This window comes from Crocuta crocuta, unplaced genomic scaffold (assembly GCF_008692635.1).
Source record: "Crocuta crocuta isolate KB4526 unplaced genomic scaffold, BGI_CrCroc_1.0 scaffold280, whole genome shotgun sequence".
Lineage (NCBI taxonomy): Eukaryota > Metazoa > Chordata > Mammalia > Carnivora > Hyaenidae > Crocuta > Crocuta crocuta.
Window position 1 is genome coordinate 61,894 of NW_027527434.1, and position 19,418 is coordinate 81,311.

General features: G+C 42.0%; 1 protein-coding gene across 1 annotated transcript in view; it reads left to right on the forward strand.

The window, feature by feature from the left end:
- LOC144227619 (acyl-coenzyme A synthetase ACSM1, mitochondrial-like) overlaps nucleotides 1-19,418 on the forward strand; it is a 47,613-nt gene that overhangs the window by 12,468 nt on the left and 15,727 nt on the right. Inside the window, exons 6-9 of the mRNA XM_077759307.1 lie at nucleotides 3,904-3,983; nucleotides 5,681-5,804; nucleotides 7,976-8,056; nucleotides 8,603-8,704. Of these exons, the coding sequence (XP_077615433.1) occupies nucleotides 3,904-3,983; nucleotides 5,681-5,804; nucleotides 7,976-8,056; nucleotides 8,603-8,704 (387 nt within the window). The remainder of the gene's footprint in view (nucleotides 1-3,903; nucleotides 3,984-5,680; nucleotides 5,805-7,975; nucleotides 8,057-8,602; nucleotides 8,705-19,418) is intronic.

Below are 19,418 nucleotides of genomic sequence, written 5' to 3' on the forward strand. Positions count from 1 at the left end.
AAGCTTATTATCCATGTTTCACACTTATTTGTGGTTTACTTGTACTCTGAGCCTAGTTTCCTCACCTGTGAAATGGAAGTTTTAATAATTCCTATGTCACAAAATTTTTGAAATATAAATAGGTTGGTACAGGAGAAGTGGGTGAAGTGCTTAACCCTGAGTTGGCACAAGGGAGGCACCCAGGAAGCAGTGGTGGAAGCTGGTATTGTTAGGTATATCTCATGGTAATAACTCAAGGCACCCATGTGAACCCTCTCGCTATACTTCCATTCATCTGAAAATGCTCTTTGCATCTCCACACACACCTTTGCTTTCCATCTCACAGGTACACCTGCCCCTCCACCTCTCAAAGTCCAGTCCCCCCTCTCCTACCTCACCCCTGCAGATTCTGTTCTTTTCTCTGTCTTGTTAAGAGCTCTTCTCATTATCTTCCATCAATTAAAACTTTTCTTCTCTTTTTCAATCTTTCACTTTCCCCCCCTTTCCATTAATCTTTTACCCTTTTTTTTTTCTTTTTTAAACATTTTATTTATTTCTAGGAGAGAGAGAGAGAGAGAGACAGCGTGAGCAGGGGAGGGTCAGAGAGAGAGGGAGTCGCAGACTGAAACAGGCTCCAGGCTCTGAGCCGGCAGTCAGCACAGAGCCCGACGCGGGGCTCGAACCCACGAACCGCGAGGTCATGACCTGAGCGAAAGTCAGACGCTTAACCAACTAAGCCACCCAGGCGCCCCAATCTTTTACCCTTTAAATGTTTTCTTCTGTGTTTTCAACCTCTTCCTCTTCATTAACTGTATTCCCCCTTAGTCCATTAACATATTCAAAATTCCTCATCCTAAAAAATACCTTCACCCTACCCTGGTACACACCGGACCAACCGAGTCTTTCCTCCCTTAATATCAAATTTCTCTATAGAACATTCTCCACTTGCTGCAGACACAGTCTCTTCAACCCCCTTACCTCTGAACACTGCAGTCCTCCAACAGTCTGTCCTCACCGTTCCTCTTCCTTGTAAACAGTCTCCTCTACTTCCATTTCACCAACCAGCATGGACACCCAGTCAAAGGACTNTTTACCCTTTAAATGTTTTCTTCTGTGTTTTCAACCTCTTCCTCTTCATTAACTGTATTCCCCCTTAGTCCATTAACATATTCAAAATTCCTCATCCTAAAAAATACCTTCACCCTACCCTGGTACACACCGGACCAACCGAGTCTTTCCTCCCTTAATATCAAATTTCTCTATAGAACATTCTCCACTTGCTGCAGACACAGTCTCTTCAACCCCCTTACCTCTGAACACTGCAGTCCTCCAACAGTCTGTCCTCACCGTTCCTCTTCCTTGTAAACAGTCTCCTCTACTTCCATTTCACCAACCAGCATGGACACCCAGTCAAAGGACTCTCAAAACTGTACTTTGGGTCTAGTTTCCTTCAATGCAAATTCCCCCTTTGTTTATCTGCCTCAAGTCCATCTGATGATCCCTCCAGCACATCAGACTACATTTCCCATTTCTCATTCCCCACCTCATGTCAATATCATTGTTCACTACTCTCATCCTGCCAGTCCCCGAGACTTAAAGCTGCACAAAAAACGCCAAATCCATCTTTCCCCTCCCCCCTCCACTAAGTACATGGGTGTCTCCAAAGTGTCAGTGTATTTTAACTAAATTATTTCAAATTACTAATTATACAAATTTACATACAAACTCAAACACACACATCAGCATTTGAAAGTTTAAATATTTTTATTTATTTTTTACTTGTGGGGTGCCTGAGTGGCTCAATCAGTTAAGTATCCTACACTTAATCTCAGCTCAGGTCTTGATCTCAGGGCTGTGAGTTCAATCCCCACATTGGGCTCCGTGCTGGGAGTGAAACATACTTTAAAAAAATTAGCAGAAGACATGAGCAGACATTTCCCTAAAGAAGACATCCAGATGGCCAACAGACATGTGAAAAGATGCTCAATATCACTCCTCATCAGGGAAATAGAAATCAAAACCACAACGAGATATAACCCCACACCTGTCAGTATGCTAAAATGAAAAAGACAACAACAAGTGTTGACGACGATGTGGAAAAATGGAACCATCATGCACCTTTTCATAGGAGTGCAAGCTGGTGCAGCAACGGTGGAAAGCAGTATGAGAGTCCTCAAAAAATTAAAATTACCACATGATTCAGTAATTGTACTACTGAGTATCTACACAAATAATACAAAAACACAATTTCCAAAGGATATATGCACTGCTATGTTTATTTCAGCATTATTTACAATAGCCAAATTATGGAAGCAGATCAAGTGTTCATCCATAGATGAATGGATAAAGATGTGGTATATGCATATATACCTATACATATAGACATATATGTGTAATGGAATATTACTCAGCCATTAAAAATAATGAAATCTTGCCATTTTCAACCACTTGGATGGATCTACAGGGTATAATTATAAATCAGTCAGAGAAAGACAAAAACCATATGATTTTGCTCATATGGAATTTAGGAAACAAAAGAAACAAAGGAAAAAAAAGAGAGAAACCCCAAAAGAAACTCTTAACTCTATAGAACAAACTGATGGTTACCACAGGGGAGGTGGGGGGATGGGTGGAATAGGTAAAGGGGATTAAGTATACACTTAACAGGATGAGCAATGAATCATACGTAGAATTGTTGAATCACCATATTGTACATCTGAAACTAATATAACACTGTATAAAATTACAGTGGAAAGAAATGGAGATATGAAGGCAGGAAGGAAGAGGAAGGAAGGAGGAAATGAAGGAAGGAAGGAAGGAGAGAAAAGAAGGAAGGAGAGGAAGGAAGGAAATTGATTCGACTCAGAAATAGAGGGACTGGGGCATCTAGGTGGTTTAGTCACTTGAGTGACCGGCTCTTGATTTTGTCTAGGGTCATGATCCCAGAGTTCTCGGATCGAGCCCTATGTGAGTCTCCAAATTTAGCATATAAGTTGCTTGAGTCTCTCTCTCTCTCTCAAATAAAAATTAAAAAAGAGAGACTGAGAGAGGAGGCAGATTTCCTCCATATGCCCATTATCCTCCCTGTGGTTCTGTATGGAAGCTATAGATACTCCCATTCTACAGAAGAGGGAACAGAATTGCAGAGGAATCAAATAACAGGATTGAAGTCAGGCAGGCAGACCCCAAACCCACATTCTCCCCTCTTGAGTGTTCCTTGCTCTCCCAGGGTATCTCCAGCCTGATCCTAAGCTGAAAGACTCCCACCTCTAGCAAAACAAGGGTGAATACCAGACATTTTAAACTATCTGATTTCCAACTGACCTCAATCTTTCTGAATTTACTTCTTAACTTCTCCTGTCTAAATCTAACCTCAGTCTTCCTAAAGTTACTTCTTGTTCCTCTCCTGCCTAAATAAACCATATTTTGACTATACTTCAATGTTTCTTCAACTCTGGAGACTTTGCTCCTGTTACTTCTTCTATCTGCAAGAACCTCCTCCATTCCTCTGCCTGTGGAGACCATATCCATTTGTTAAATACCCCAGCTAGATAAATGCCACCTGTTCCATGAGGCCCCTGGATCATCCAATCAGAAGGAGTATTTCCCTCTGCTAAGTTCTCCTTCCAGTCTCTCCTATGAGACTCTGTGAGAGAAATCTCCCAGTTCCTCCCTTACCAGTTGAGTCCTGTTTTATCTCCTCTATAGTACACACTCCCAGTTGCGATGTTGTCTAACTCTTCTTGCATTTCCCCCATCAGTGCCTGATCCGTGCCACATAGAAAATTCATGCTCGATATAGGCATATTGAAAGAGCTAACAAATGAATAGGGCTCTCCTGCAGGGGAGATAATTAAAATGGTAATAAGTGATATTTTAAGTCTTTACTATAAGAATAAAATTCCTTCTTTCCTCACTTTCTAGACATTGTGCAAATACCCCATCACCCAGTGCCTTGCTGCTTCAGCTGTGTATCGAATGGTTCTACAGCAGATTTCTACCAGGTATGGTANTGTTTTTAAGATGTGTCTACGTTGCTGTATATTGGTATAGTTCATTTTCATTGCTGTGTAATACCCCATTGTACTAAAACATTGCATTTTTTAAAATCAGTTCTACCATTAATGGACACTTGGGTAGTTTTTATTTTGGGTTATTGATGACTAATGCTACGTTGAATACTTATACATGTACCCTGGTGCATATAAGCATGCATTTCTGTAACATTTTTATGGAAGAAGAATTGCTAGTTCAGTCAGACAATACATTCTACCACCTGGTTTTTCAAAATACTTAACCAATCTATGCTCCCACTAGCAGGGTAGATTTGCCATTGTTCCATAACACTGGCAATATTTTTTATTGTCAGAGTTTTTAATTTTTTGTCAATCTGATGGATATATAGTGTTCTCTTACTATAGTTTTGTTTTTGCATTTTCTCATGTTTGTGAGCTCATCTTAGCTAAACTGAAAACTGCTCTTTGAAACATATGGACAATTATGAATCTTTTAAAGACTCTGAAATTAAGATGACTCCTCCAAAATTCAGAGTAACATGTTTTACATATAGAATTAAAATATTAAGATGTTTAATGACTACCCATATGAAGCTAATTTTGAATCACAACTAGAGTTTTTCATGAAGCCTCATGCTGGCTTGACTCCATTTGTGTTTCAAAGTTCATAGGAAGCAACTTTTTGAAGTATTCCTCAGATGAGTATCTTTGTTTAAATCCAATAACTCCACCAAGTTATAACTAATGACTGCATCAGACTCTGCCCATGTGATCTATTTGGAATAAAGTTGCAGAAGAATGAAGAAGACACTTCAGTAAAACCACCTTCTTGTCCATCTCCCCCAACTCTGTATGTACCCAGGGCGGGATGAAGAGGATGAAAAGGTGGACTAGATGGCTGCTGCTTCTCTGATCCCCAAGAGCTGACTGGCTCAGCCCACAGCCAGCTGGTACTCAGATCTCAATCGCTTCTCCCCATGTCTTTCAGGGAATCCATCATTATTTTGTGGCTGTTTTGTCTTATTTATGGAAAATTTTATGAGGAAAATGAAAGAGGATTTATGTCACGAATGGACCTACTAGAAACGTTCACAGCCAATGTTTCTGCTCTGTCTGAAATTCCTTCTCTCAGGGCTGTTACCTACACCCCTTCTCTCTTTTCCTACACTCATCCTGGTCTTCCTTGATGTCCTGAGCAATTCATTTCCACCCCTTCACTTGGATTTTCTGCTCAGAAATACAAAACTCCTTCAGTTCACGTGTCCCCACTCTTCATAGAAGGCAGTTTATCCTCACATGCTCTTGGGTGTCTTATCACCCACCATTATGCTTTATAAAGCGTCCATCTTAGCCACTGAAGATGTTAAGGCAAGATCTGATAAATATGTCTTTGCCATCATTTTACATCAACTTCCAAGTTTGATCCAAACCTTTGACCAAACCCATTAGCCTCACCAGCACCACCCATCCCTTGCCAGAAGAGTAGACATGAACCAACAGGAAATGAGTGACTTCCCCTTGTCTTTGACCCCCAGTAAATTGTTTAAAGACAAATAAGAGCACGAGGTAGCAGAAGGATAAATGATCCAGATGACAAGGCTATGCGTGAGTTCTTAGCACTCGGGGCTGGGGTAGAGCATCCAAGACCTGACTGCAAGCTCTGTTGATACCTTGCCTTCCCCTAGTCTCAGGTTTCCTGCCCTGGAGCACTGCGTTACTGGTGGGGAGGCTCTGCTGCCAGAAGAACAAGAGGAGTGGAGAAGACGCACAGGTCTTCTGCTCTACCAGGTCTACGGACAGTCAGAAACAGTAGGTAGACAGTCCTTTCTGGGCTCATCAGTGTGTGCTTAGCCACGGAGCCCGCATGTGTGTGCAGAGGCCCCACCCTGTTCACAGCATTGCCTGAAGACAATGGGAGGCTTCAGAGGTTTAGACTAATTTGCCCCAAATCGATTTGCACAAATGCATTTCACAGCTAATCAATTTGTCAAGAGGCCAATGTGCTGGAAACTATTAGATGAAAACTTTCAAAGGGGTCTAAGGACATGATGCCATTGTCCCTGTGATCATTAAGCTCTATGGAGATCATCAAGGGTAACGAGATGGGAGGTTCTCTCCAGTAACAGGGAGGCCACCATCCTCAAGTTCTGCCCATTTCACCATCACTACCTAGGGAGGCAACCACAACACCAAGAGTCACTCCCAGAAGTTCATTTCTGGGTGTTTAGATGGATAGCACATAGGTTTGATTGTGGCACACTAGCTGGAGTGGAGGAGGGAGCAGAGACTTTCTGTATATACCAAACACACACACACACACACACACACACAATATGATTCTCAAAGGCATCATTGAGCAGACATGTGGCAGGGCATTCAGAGTATCATGCATGACATAAACTACAAAAACTTTATCAATGACAGCAGAGGTACATATCTCTCTTCCTACACATTCTCAAGCCATTTCTATTGCTGTACATGGCCCCTTCCCCAACTTCCTTATTATCCCCAAGGCTGACAGAGGGATGGCTGCCAACTCAGGAGCTGCAGCAAAATGGCTGTTTTAGCCTCAGTTCACATACTTCACTGACTTTTTTAGGGGGAAAATATGTTAAATAATCAGTTAATTGGTCTGCCTGCAGGCCTGAGAACGACTTAGATTCCACCCTTGCCGTGTATGGTTCATAGTTTATATTTGGACAAGGAGGAGGGTGGTAGAATGGGAAGTACCTACACCATGACATACCTTTACATTAATTATTTGCAACAACAGACAGAATACCCCCTTATATCTGAGTGGTGCTTTATATCTCAAAACAATTTTATACCTACTGAGTCATCAAAGGAACATTTTCCATATGCCTGTACTGTGAGCAGCAGCATAGCAAAGAGGAAAAGCTTCCCTTCCTAGGAACTCAGACACCAGTTCAACATCAGCCTTGCCAATCACAGGTTCAAGACCATATGCATAGCATTGAACCTTCTAGAGTCTCTGCTTCTCCATCTCCAGAATGGGAGTATAACCCAATCATGCTGGGTTGTATTAAGGGAAATGAAAGGATGTATATATGGCTCTGGCTACAATGTCCAACTACTTGTATATGCTCACCTTGCAGTTATTCTTGTGTTTAAGCAGGTGTTGAATTAGAATGCTAGGGGGATGGAGTATAGAAGTGAATGGGGCAATCTCTATTATCAGGATGCTTGTTATCTACTGAAAGAAACACACAAGCAAAAATAAGTATAATGCTCTGATGACTATAATGAATGGATGGGGGAAAATACTACAGAAGGATAATCCCCCAACTGACTTTTCTGGGGGCTGAATATTACTAGTAGTGGTTGTTTATTGAACTAACCTGATGTGCCTGGCACTGAGTGAAGAGTTTTCCATACACCAGGTACTGTGACAGGTAAGTGTTATAATTACCCACCGTAGGAGGAGAAATCAAAGAGGATTAATTGGCACACAACTGGAGTGAAGATTCATATCCATGAAACGAATACTAGCCTACTTAACTTTAGAAAAAATGATATTTTAGAGTACCATAAAGGAGGAATGTGGGTCATCAGGAAAATAAAGGGGATGAGGCAGTTCTTTAGAAGAGGGACGAAACAAACAATCAGAATACTCTCAACACAGCTCTAAGTGATTGGGACTAGGTTACTATCCCTGTTCAACAGCCCCAAATAAATGTTAACGGTTTCATGGTCTTACACTACCAAGCAGACACATATCTGACATACAGTGGGCACTCCACACCTCACATTACCTGCCCACAGGTGCAGTGAACATCTGCTGACCAGAGTTGGGTCAATGCCTTGCACCTTACCTTGAATCTGGGCCTTCTAGCTTCCCCACAAGGGCTCTTTGCACAGCCTCAAATGACCTTGGTGAGCAAGGATGCTGTGGATACTTCTTGATGCTTGTAATCAGCCTGAACTCTTTGAGCAACACCATTTTCTTCTGTTGTAAACAGGGAATAAGTTGTGGCACTTTACGGGGAATGAAGATCAAGCCAGGTTCCATGGGGAAAAGCATCCTCCCCTTCGACATCCAGGTTTGGTCCTAAAGGCATTGGCTGGGAATAGTTAGGGCTCAGCTGGGATCAGACAATTGTGACACCAGGTGACAGAACCAGCTGTTCCCACCCCACTCCCCCGCCCCAGTTGCCATCCATTCTCCTCTCCTCCTATTTTCCCTCTGATTTCCTCGGGAGACTTCTTTTGAGAACTGCAGTATCCTGGGCACGAATGCAGCTGAGCCTGGCAGCTGGAAGCTTCACACACAACAGCTACAACCAGAGCACCTGGAGCACCTGGCTACTCTCTCCATCAGCTGGTGCTTCTAGTTTTTCCTCACCTGTGTCTTCCAGCTTGCCGACACATTTGCAATGCTTGTATATCCATGAAACAAATAGACCCATGACATTGGCTTCACCATTTGCTGACTTCAAAGGCTTTTGACACTTGTAATTTATTTTCTGACAGGGCTCCTCCCCCCACTTATTCTCACCAGGTTCACATAAATAGTCAGCTAATGTTCGGGTGGGGCATGTGTGTTGGGGTGGCCCTGCTGGGTGGGATTCACAGGCCTCTTGCTCCAGATCATTGATGACAAGGGTAACATCCTGCCGCTCAACACTGAAGGCAACATTGGCATCAGGATCAAGCCCACCAAGCCCATAGGCCTCTTCATGTGCTATGAAGTAAGTGGTGACCCTCACCCGGCCCCTTCCAGGCCCTGAAAATCCCTGCAGGGAGTTGTGTGGGTGCTGAGTGAGTGGGGACAATTCAACTCTGCACCCTGAGCCTTCTTCATACTCCCTTCATTCACTCCAATTCAGTGAAGCCTCTTCTTAAAAAAAATTTTTTTAATGTTTATTTGAGAGAGAGAGGGGAGGGAGGGGCAGAGATCAGGGAGACAGGGAATCCACAACAGGCTCAAGGCTCTGAGCTGTCCACACAGAGCCCCAGAAAGGGGCTCGAACTCAGAAATCGTGAACTCATGACTTGAGCCGAAGTCGGAAGCGTAACCAATTGAGCCACCCAGGTGCCCCAATGAAGCATCTTGTAATTAATCTCCAGTGTTCCCACGTCCCTTCCTGTCCTAAGCCATCTGGCATTTCAGTGCTGATGGGGGAGAAAGAAGTCTGGTTCCAGAAGTACCATGCTTGGGTTCCAATGATCTTTTACAGTTGAGAGTGCAAGCTTTAACTGGGTTCACATCCTAATAGTCCCACTTACCAACGGGGTGTGCACATCTGTTAATATTGCTGAGCCTCCAGGGGGCACCTTTGTCTACACTTCACAAAGAAAGAATCTGCACATTGGAAGAGTTGTATGTCTTCCTCATGTCAAATAAATGGCAGCTCTAGGATTCAGCCCCACATCTTTTTGATCCCCAACCCGTATGTAAGAAATCCAGGGATTACATAAAACTGTGATAGACTCTAAGGATACCTGAAACTCTTACCCCGTCAAATCCAGGCCTGGTTAGTAGTGACCACTAGGAACAAAATCTCAGCTTCCAAGATTGGCCAGGGGAGGGTGGACAGACCTTGAATTGATCTCAGACCCATGTCCTTTCTCCACAGTAGCAACCATTCATGTCACTGTTGTCACTCTATGACCTNGGGGGGGGGACGGGGGGCCTGGGGCACTGCTCCTTTTGTGATATTATTGCCCAAAAGCAAATATGCAGGCCCTAGCCTTTATTCACTGTAGCACAATATTAAATGTGTATAAAGGAAAGTTGTAAACAGAGAGGAACACATTTATAGTTCAGTGGTTCTCTGCCCTGCTTGCATGTTAGAATCACTTGAGGAGTTTTCAAAATATTAATTTTTGGATCCATCCACAGAGATTCTGATTAAATTAAACTGGGAAGGTCCAAAGCGATGACATTTTTTTCTTAATTGGAAATAACATATTTTGTTTTACTAAGATTTCCTCAGTCAATGCCCACACCTTGTATGTTCATCTTTTTACATGCTCTCATGACTCTATGTTGTCACCCAGCAACTAAGATTTGCTTGCTTTTTTCCTCTATTTTCTTTTATTGAGATAAAATATATATAACATAGAAGTTACCCTTTTCGCCATTTGTACGCACACAATTCAGTGGCATTGGGTAAATTCACAATATTGTCCAACAATTACCACCATGCATCTGCAAAATTTTTCTCAACCCGACTAGAAACTCTGTTCCCTTTAAACACCTTGCTCTTCATCATATTCCTAGCATTTGGTAACTTTTATGTACTTTTTGGCTTTAAGAATGTGCGTATTTTAGGGATGCCTGGGTGGCTCAATTGGTAAGCATCTGACTTCCACTCAGGTCATGATCTCATGGTTTGTGAGTTCAGTCCCCATGTTGGGCTCTGTGCTGACAACTCAGAGCCTGGATTCTGCTTCAGATTCTGTGTCTCCCTACCTCTCTGCCTCTCCCCTGTTTGCCCTCTGTCTCTCTCACTCTCTCTCCAACATAAATAAACCTTAAAAAAATACTAAAAAAAAGAACTGGCCTATTTTAGGCACCTCAATTAAGTGGAATTGTACAACATTTGCCTTTTTGTGTATGGCTTAATTTCACTTAACACAGGTTTTCAAGGCTACTCCATGTCATAGCATGTAATCAAATGTCATTTTTAAAATATTTTATATTTATATCTTATAGTTTATTGTCAAGCTGGTTTCCATATAATACCCAGTGCTCATCCCCACAAGTGCCTTCATCCATGCCCATCACCCATTTTCCCCTCTCCCTCACCCCCATCAGCCCTCAGTTTGTTCTCGGCATTCAAGAGACTCTCATGGTTTGCCTCCCTCCCTCTCTCCAACTATTTTCTCCCCTTCTCCTCCCCATGGTCCTCTCTTAAGTTTATCCTGATCCACTTATAAAGGAAAACATATTGTATCTCTCCTTCTCTGCCTGACTTATTTCGCTCAGCATAACACCCTCGAGTTCTATCCACGTTGCTACAAATGGCCAGATTTCATTCTATCTCATTGCCATGTAGTATTCCATTATATAGATAAACCATATCTTCTTGATCCATTCATCAGTGGATGGACATTTAGGCTCTTTCCATGATTTGACTATACTTGAAAGTGCTGCTATGAACATTGGGGTATATATGTGCCTCTATGCATCAGCACTTCTGTATCCCTTGGGTGAATTCCTAGCAGTGCCAGTGCTGGGTCCTAGGGGAGTCCTAGTGCTAATTTTTTGGGGAGCCTTCACAGTGTTTTCCAGAGGGGCTGCACCAGTTTACATTCCCACCAACAGTGTAGGAGGGTGCCCATTTCTCCACATCCTTGCCAGCATCTAGAATCCTCTGATTTGTTCATTTTAGCCACTCTAACCGGCATGAGGTGGTATCTCAGTGTGGTTTTGATTTCTTTTCCCTGATGACGACTGACACTGATCATCGTTTCATGTGTCTGTTGGCCATCTGGATGTCCTCTTTAGAGAAGTGTCGGTTCGTGTCTTCTGTCCGTTTCTTCATGGGATTATTTTTTTTTTCAGGTGTGGAGTTTGGGGAGTTCCTCATAGATTTCGGATACTAGCCCTTTATCTGATATGTCATTTGCAACTATCTTTTCCCATTCTGTCGGTTGCCTATTAGTTTTATGGATTGGTTTTTTGCCATGCAAAACCTTTCAATCTTGATGAGGTCCCAATAGTTTATTTTTGCTCTTGATTCTCTTGCCTTTAGGGATGTGTCAAGTAAGAAATGGCTGCAGTGGAAGTCAAGGAGGTTGTTTCCTGCTTTTTCCTCTAGGGTTTTGATGGTTTCCTGTCTCACATTCAGGTCCTTCATCCATTTTTAGTTTATTTTTGTATATGGTGTAAGAAAGTGGCCTAGTTTAATTCTTTTGCACGTTGGTGTCTACTTCTCCCAGCACCATCTCTTTTTTTTTTTTTTTTTACAAATAGTTTATTGTCAAATTAGTTTCCACATAACACTCAGTGCTCATCCCCACAAGTGTCCTCCTCCATGCCCATCCCCCCCTCCCCCCACATCCATCAGTCCTCAGTTTTTGTCAGCATTCAAGAGTCTCTCATGGTTTGCCTCTCTCCCTTTCCCCCACCATTTCCGCCCTTCTTCTCCCCCTTGTTCCTCCGTCAAGTTCCTCCTAATCCTCCTATACGTGCAAACATATGATATTTGTCCTTCTCTGCCTGACTTATTTCGCTCAGCATAACACCCTCAAGGTCCATCCATGTTGCTACACATGGCCAGATTTCATTGTTTCTCATTGCCATGTAGTATTCCATGGTATAGATAAACCACATCTTCTTGATCCATTCATCTGTTGATGGACACTTAGGCTCTTTCCATGTTTTAGCTATTGTGGAGAGTGCTGCTATGAACATTGGGGTACATGTGCTCCTATGCATCAGCATTTCTGTATCCCTTGGGTAAATTCCTAGCAGTGCTATTGCTGGGTCATAGGGGAGTTCTATTGTTAGTTTCCTGAGGAACCTCCACACTGTTTTCCAGAGGGGCTGTACCAGTTTACATTCCCACCAACAGTGTAGGAGGGTGCCCGTTTCTCCACATCCTCGCCAGCATCTAGAGTTCTCTGATTTGCTCATTTTAGCCACTCTGACTGGTGTGAGGTGGTATCTCAGTGTGGTTTTGATTTGTATTTCCCTGATGAGGAGGGATGCTGAGCATCGTTTCATGTGTCTGTTGGCCATCTGGATGTCCTCTTTGGAGAAGTGTCTGTTCATGTCTTCTGCCCATTTCTTCACTGGGTTGTTTGTTTTTCGGGCGTGTAGTTTGGTGAGTTCCTTATAGATTCTGGATATTAACCCTTTATCTGATATGTCATTTGCAACTATCTTTTCCCATTCCGTTGGTTGCCTATTAATTTTCTGGGTTGTTTCCTTGGCTGTGCAGAAGCTTTTAATCTTGATGAGGTCCCAACAGTTTATTTTTGCTCTTGATTCCCTTGCTTTTGGGGATGTGTCAAGTAAGAAGTTGTTGCGGTGGAGGTCAAGGAGGTTGTTTCCTGCTTTCTCCTCTAGGGTGTTGATAGTTTCCTGTCTCACGTTCAGGTCCTTTATCCATTTTGAGTTGATTTTTGCTCCCAGCACCATCTCTTAAAAGGGCTGTCTTTTTCCATTGGATACTCTTTCCTGCTTTGTCAACAATAATTGGCCATACATTTGTGGGTCCAGTTCTGGGTTGTCTATTCTTTTTTTTTTTTAATATTTTTATTTATTTCTAGGAGAGAGAGAGACAGCGTGAGCAGGGGAGGGTCAGAGAGAGAGGGAGATACAGACTCCGAAATAGGCTCCAGGCTCTGAGCTGGCAGTCAGCCCAGAGCCCGATGCGGGGCCCGAACCCACGAACCCGGAGATCGTGACCTAAGCGAAAGTCAGACGCTTAACCGACTAAGCCACCCAGGAGCCCCCTGGGTTGTCTATTCTATTCCATTAGTCTATGTATCTGGTCTTGTGCCAACACTATACTGTCTTGATGTCTACAGCTTTGTAGTAGAGGCTAAAGTCTGGGATTGTGATGTTTCCCGTTTTGGTTTCTTTAGTGGTTCCATACAAATTTTAGGATAGTTTGTTCTAATTCGAATGCTGGTGAAATTTTGATTGGAATTCCATTGAATGTGTGGATTCCTTTGGGTAGTAATGACATTTTAACTATATATATTCTTCTGTTCCATGAGCATGGAACTTTTTTCCATTTCTTTGTGTCTTCTTCAATTTCCTTTATACGTTTTCTATAGTTTTCATCCTACAGATCTTTCACATCTTTGGTCAGGTTTATTCCTAGGTATTTTATGGGTTTTTTATTTTTTTTGTGTGCAATTGTGAATGGGATCAGTTTCTTGATTTCTCTTTCTGTTGCTTCATTGTTGGTGTATAAATATGCAACCAATTTCTGTATGTTGATTTAATACCCTGCGACTTTGCTGAATGCATGGATCAGTTCTAGCATATTTTTGGTGAAGTCTGTTGGGTTTTCCATGTAGAGTATCATGTCGTCTGCGAAACGTGAAAGTTTGACTTCTTTGCCAAATCTGATGCCTTTTATTTACTTTCGATGTCTGCTGATCCTAGATCTTCTAGAACTATGTTAAACAACAGTGGTGAAAGTGAACATCCCTGTCGTGTGTCTGATCTCAGGGGGAGAGCTCTGTTTCTCCCGTTGAGGATGATGTTAGCTGAGGGCTTCTCATAGATGGCTTTTATGATGTTTAAGTAAGTTCCTTCTATCCAGACTTTCTCTAGGGTCTTCATTAAGATAGGTGTTGTATTTTGTCAAATTCTTTTTTCTGGATTCATCGACAGGATCATACGACTTTTATATTTTCTTTTGTTAATCTGATGTATTACATTGGTTGATTTGTGAATATTGAACCAACCCTGTAATCCAGGGATGAATCCCACTGGATTATGGTGACTAATTCTTTTCATATGCTGTTGAATTCGATTTGCAAGCATCTTGTTGAGGATTTTTGTGTCAGTATTCATCTAGGATGTTAGCCTGTATTTCTCTTCTTTTGCTGGGTCTCTGTATGCTTTGGGAATCAAAGTGATGCTGGCCTTCATAGAATGAGTCTGGAAGTTTTCGATTTCTATTTTTTGGAATAGCTTGAGAAGAATGGGTATTAACTGCGATTTAAATGTCTGATAGAATTCCCCAGAGAAGCCATTTGGCCCGGGGCTCTTATTTGTTGGGAGATTTTTGATAATGGATTCAATTCCGTCACTAGTTATGGGTCTGTTCAGATTTTCTGTCTCTTCCCATTTGAATTTTGGTAGTGCGTGTGAGTTTAGGAATTTGTCCAATTCTTCTAAGTTGTCCACTTTGTTGGCATATAATTTTTCATAGTTTTCCCTGATAATTGCTTGTATTTCTGAGGGGTTGGTTGCAATAAATCCATTTTCATTCATGATTTTGCCTATTTTGGTGTTCTCTCTTTTCTTTTTGAGAAGCCTGGCTACAGGTTTATCAATTTTGTTTATTTTTTCAAAAAACCAATTCTTGGTTTCATTGATCTGTTCAACTGTTTTTTGGTTTTTTGTTTTTTGTTTTTTTTTGGATTCTATATTGTTTATTTTGGCCCTCATCTTTATTATTTCTGTTCTTCTGCTGGGTTGGGGTGCTCTTTCTGCTCTGCTTCTAGTTCTTTTAGGTACGCTGTTAGATTTTTCTATTTGCAGTTTTTCTAATTTCTTGAAATAGGCCTGGCATGCAATAAACTTTCCTCTTAGGGCTGCCTTTGCTGCATCCCAAAGAGTTTAATTTGTTGTGTTTTCATATTCATTTGTTTCCTTATATTTTTTAATTTCTTCTATAATTGCCTGATTGGCCCATTCATTCCTTAGTAGGGTGTTCTTTAACCTTCATGTTTTTGGAGGGATTCCAGACTTTTTCCTGTGATTGATTTTAAGTTTCATAGCATTGTGATCTGAAAGTGTGCATGGTATGATCTCCATTCTTTCATATTTATTGAGGGCTGCTTTTTTTTTTTTATTTTTATCTATATTTTANNNNAGAGAGAGAGAGACAGCGTGAGCAGGGGAGGGTCAGAGAGAGAGGGAGTCACAGACTGAAACAGGCTCCAGGCTCTGAGCTGGCAGTCAGCACAGAGCCCGACGCGGGGCTCGAACCCACGAACCGTGAGGTCATGACCCAAGCGAAAGTCAGACGCTTAACCGACTAAGCCACCCAGGTGCCCCTATTGAGGGCTGCTTTATGTCCCAGTATGTGTACTATCTTGGAGAATGTGCCATACACACTTGAGAAGAAAATGAATTCCATAGTCTCAGGATGTAGAGTTCTGCATATATCTGTCAAATCCATCTGGTCCAATGTGTCGTTTAGGTCTATTGTTTCTTTAGTGATTTTCTGTCTAGTTGATCTATCCATTGCTGTAAGTGGAATATTAAAGTCCCCTGCTATTAGCACATTCTTATCCATAATATTGTTTCTGTTTGTGATTAATTATTTTATGTATTTGGGTGCTGCTGAATTCAGTGTATAGACATTTATAATTCTGAGCTCTTCCTGATGAATAGACCCTGTAATTGTTACATCATGCCCTTCCTCATCCCTTGTTACTGTCTTCTTTAATTTTTAAAATTTCATTCTGCTATCTATGTCTTTTCATTAGAACATGTAGTCCACTTACATTCAGTGTTATTATTGAAAAATATAGGTTTAGAGTCTTTGTATTCTCTGTAGGATTCCTGCTTGTAGTGGTGTCTCTGGTACCTTGTGTTCCTTGCTACATTTCCCTTGTAGATTTCTCCTCAGGATTTCTTTTTTGTTTTNCCCCTCAGGATTTCTTGTAGGGCTGGTTTAGTGGTGATGAATTCTTTCAAATTTTGTTTATTTGGAAAGACTTTTATCTCTCCTATTCTGAATGACAAGTTTGCTGGATAAAGGATTCTTGACTGCATATTTTTTCTGTTCATCGCATTGAAGATTTTCTGCATTCCTTTCTGGCCTTCCAAGTTTCAGCAGATAGAACTACCACTACTCTGACCGGTTTCCCTTTGTAGAATAGGGCCCTTTTATCCCTAACTGCTTTCAGAATCCTCTCATTGTCCTTGTATTTTGCCAGTTTCACTACGATATGTCGTGCCAAAGATCGATTCAAGTTACGTCTGAGGGGAGTTCTCTGTGCCTCTTGGATTTCAATGTCTGTTTCCTTCCCCTGATTGGGGAAGGTCTCTGCTATGATTTGTTCAAGTACTCCTTCAGTGCCTTTCCCTCTCTCTTCCTCTTCTAGAATTCCTATGATACGAATATTGTTCCGTTTGATTTCATCACTCAGTTCTTGAACTCTCCTTTCATGCTCCTGGATCAGTTTATCTCTCTTTTTCTCGGCTTCCTCTTTTTCTATAATTGTGTCTTCTAATTCACCTATTCTCCTCTCTGCCTCTTCAATCCGTGTATTGGACGCCTCCATTTTATTATGCACCTCATTTAGAGCATTTTTAAATTCATCACAACTATTGTTACACTCCATAGTCTTTGTAGCAATAGCTTCTCTGATGTCTTCTGCCCCTTTTTCAAGCTCAGCGATTAATTTAATGACTATTGTTCTCAATTCTTGTTCAGTTATGTTGCTTATGTCTCTTTTGAACAGTTCTTTTGTTGTCATTTCATCCTGGAATTTCTATTGAGGAGAGTTCTTCCGTTTAGTCATTTTGGCTAGCTTTCTGTCTCTTGTTAATTTTAAAAGCTTGTTATGTGCTCTGCACCTGCAAGTACTGTTATCTTAAAGGAGGCTTATTGATTGTCCAGGGCTTGTCTGTTCAGGTACAGTTCTTTTAATGGTGTCTCTTGGTCTCTCTTTTTGAGACTTTCGTTATTTTATTTCCCTACTTGTAGTATTAGTTGGGACTCTCCACGCCGTATACTTTGGCTTGTTTTTTTGCAGTAGCCCTGGAAAGAAAAACAGACAGACAAACAAATAGGGAACAAAAGCACGCACAAGCACAGACAAATCGAACAAATCAACAAGCTGAAAGGGAAAAAAGAAAAAAGAACTAAAAATAGAACAGCAAAAGACAAAGGACAGTGTAAAAGCATAAAACCAGAAATCCCATCTACAAATAAAGAGTAGTGTGCTGATGGAGGAGCATATACAAAAAGAGGAATAACAGGGGTGGGGAGAAAGAGAAGTTGAACATTGACCAGGTAGAGAGACTAAAAGGCTTACTTCACATAAAGAGAAAGGAGATTACAGCCAGAGGTGAGAATAGAAAAGAAAAGGAAAAATAAAAGAAGAAGAAGGAAATAAAACGAAGATAGTGTTACCCAGAGAAACTATAGTCTGATTATTTCAGAGAGAAAGGAAGGTAACAGTGAAGATAGAACATGCATCAAGCGAATGGATTATATATGCCTGTTTAAGCGAACCTGTAACCAGAAAACTGGGTCCAGAGGAGGAGAGAGAAATGGACAAGATAAGGAAGAATATCTGAATAGCAAGAGTTGATCTAGAGTCAACCCTGGCTATGAGTCAATGTTGATCTTGGGAGAGGGGCAGCTTCTGTATCCAGGCTCAGGTATCCAAGTACCTATATAAGGACGATGGGCATGGTTTGGTGTAGGTGGGACTAGGCTCCACTATGAGTCCCCTAGACCCACCTCGGTGGTTGTGGGGAGAAAGATGGCAACCCTCCTCCCCCCCTTTCCCTCTCGAACCAGGTGTTGTACAGCACTCTTTTGGGTCTGATCTCACTGTGCCCGGATACAGCCAAGGTGGGCCGTGTTTCATATCCCGTGCCCGGCCTCATTTCCAGATCTTACTCATTTTGCGATAATAATACCGCCCGGAGTGTAATCTCACAGGCCCAGGTGTTTCCTACCAGGGGATCAGAGGATTGAGTATGGGACTGGGTCCTCTTTAATCCTACTGTAACTTTGATCCTCCGCCTCATGGCCCAAAGAAATCTATGTGGCTTGAGGCAGGATTTCTCTCCCAAAGCCCTGCAGCTAGGGGTAGGATGATACAATTCCTCTCTGTCCCAGCTGCGCTTTTTTTTCCCTTCCAGGGACTGTTCTAAGATTCCCCAGATGCTTTAATTTCTTCTTTTTGTCTCTCTGCAAATGGGCTCCCTCTCCCCCGCACCATATGCCTTCATGCGCAGGCCTATTTTTATCTTCCCCAATTCGCATTCATGCACCTATTAGGGCTGTCTTTCTAGTGGACTCAGTCTCTTCATCCCAGCCTCTTGGAGTTCAGAGATGTTTGGCTTCATCCCTTCTTTGTTTGAAAGATGCAGGCAGAAGATAGCGAACTCCCTACTTCTCCGCCATCTTGCTGTCCCTCCTAACCAGAACAAAACCTCAAATGTCATTTTTTAAGGCCAAATGATATTCCATTACATGTACTACACTTTTTATATCCATCAATTTCTTCTTTTTTATAAATAGTTTATTGTCAAGTTGGTTTCTAACAACACCCAGTGCTCATCCCAAAAAGTGCCTTCATCCATACCCATCACCTCCCTGCCCCCACACCCATAAGTCCCCAGTTTGTTCTCAGCATTCAAGAGTCTCTCATGGTTTGCCTCTCTCCCTCTCCCCCACTATTTCCGCCCCTCTTCTTTCCGACGGTCCTCCGTTAAGTTCCTCCTAATCATCCTATACATGCAAACATATGGTAGCTGTCCTACTCTGCCTGATTTTTTCATTCAGCATAACACCCTCAAGTTCCATCCATGTTGCTACACATTGGCCAGATTTCATTCTTTCTCATTGCCATGTAATATTCCATTGCATAGATACACCACATCTTCTTGACCCCTTCGTCCATTAATGGACACAAAGGCTGTTACCATGTTTTGGCTATTGATGACAGTGCTGCTATGAACATTGGGGTCCATGTGCCCCTATGCATCAGCACTCCTGTATCCCTTGGGTAAATTCC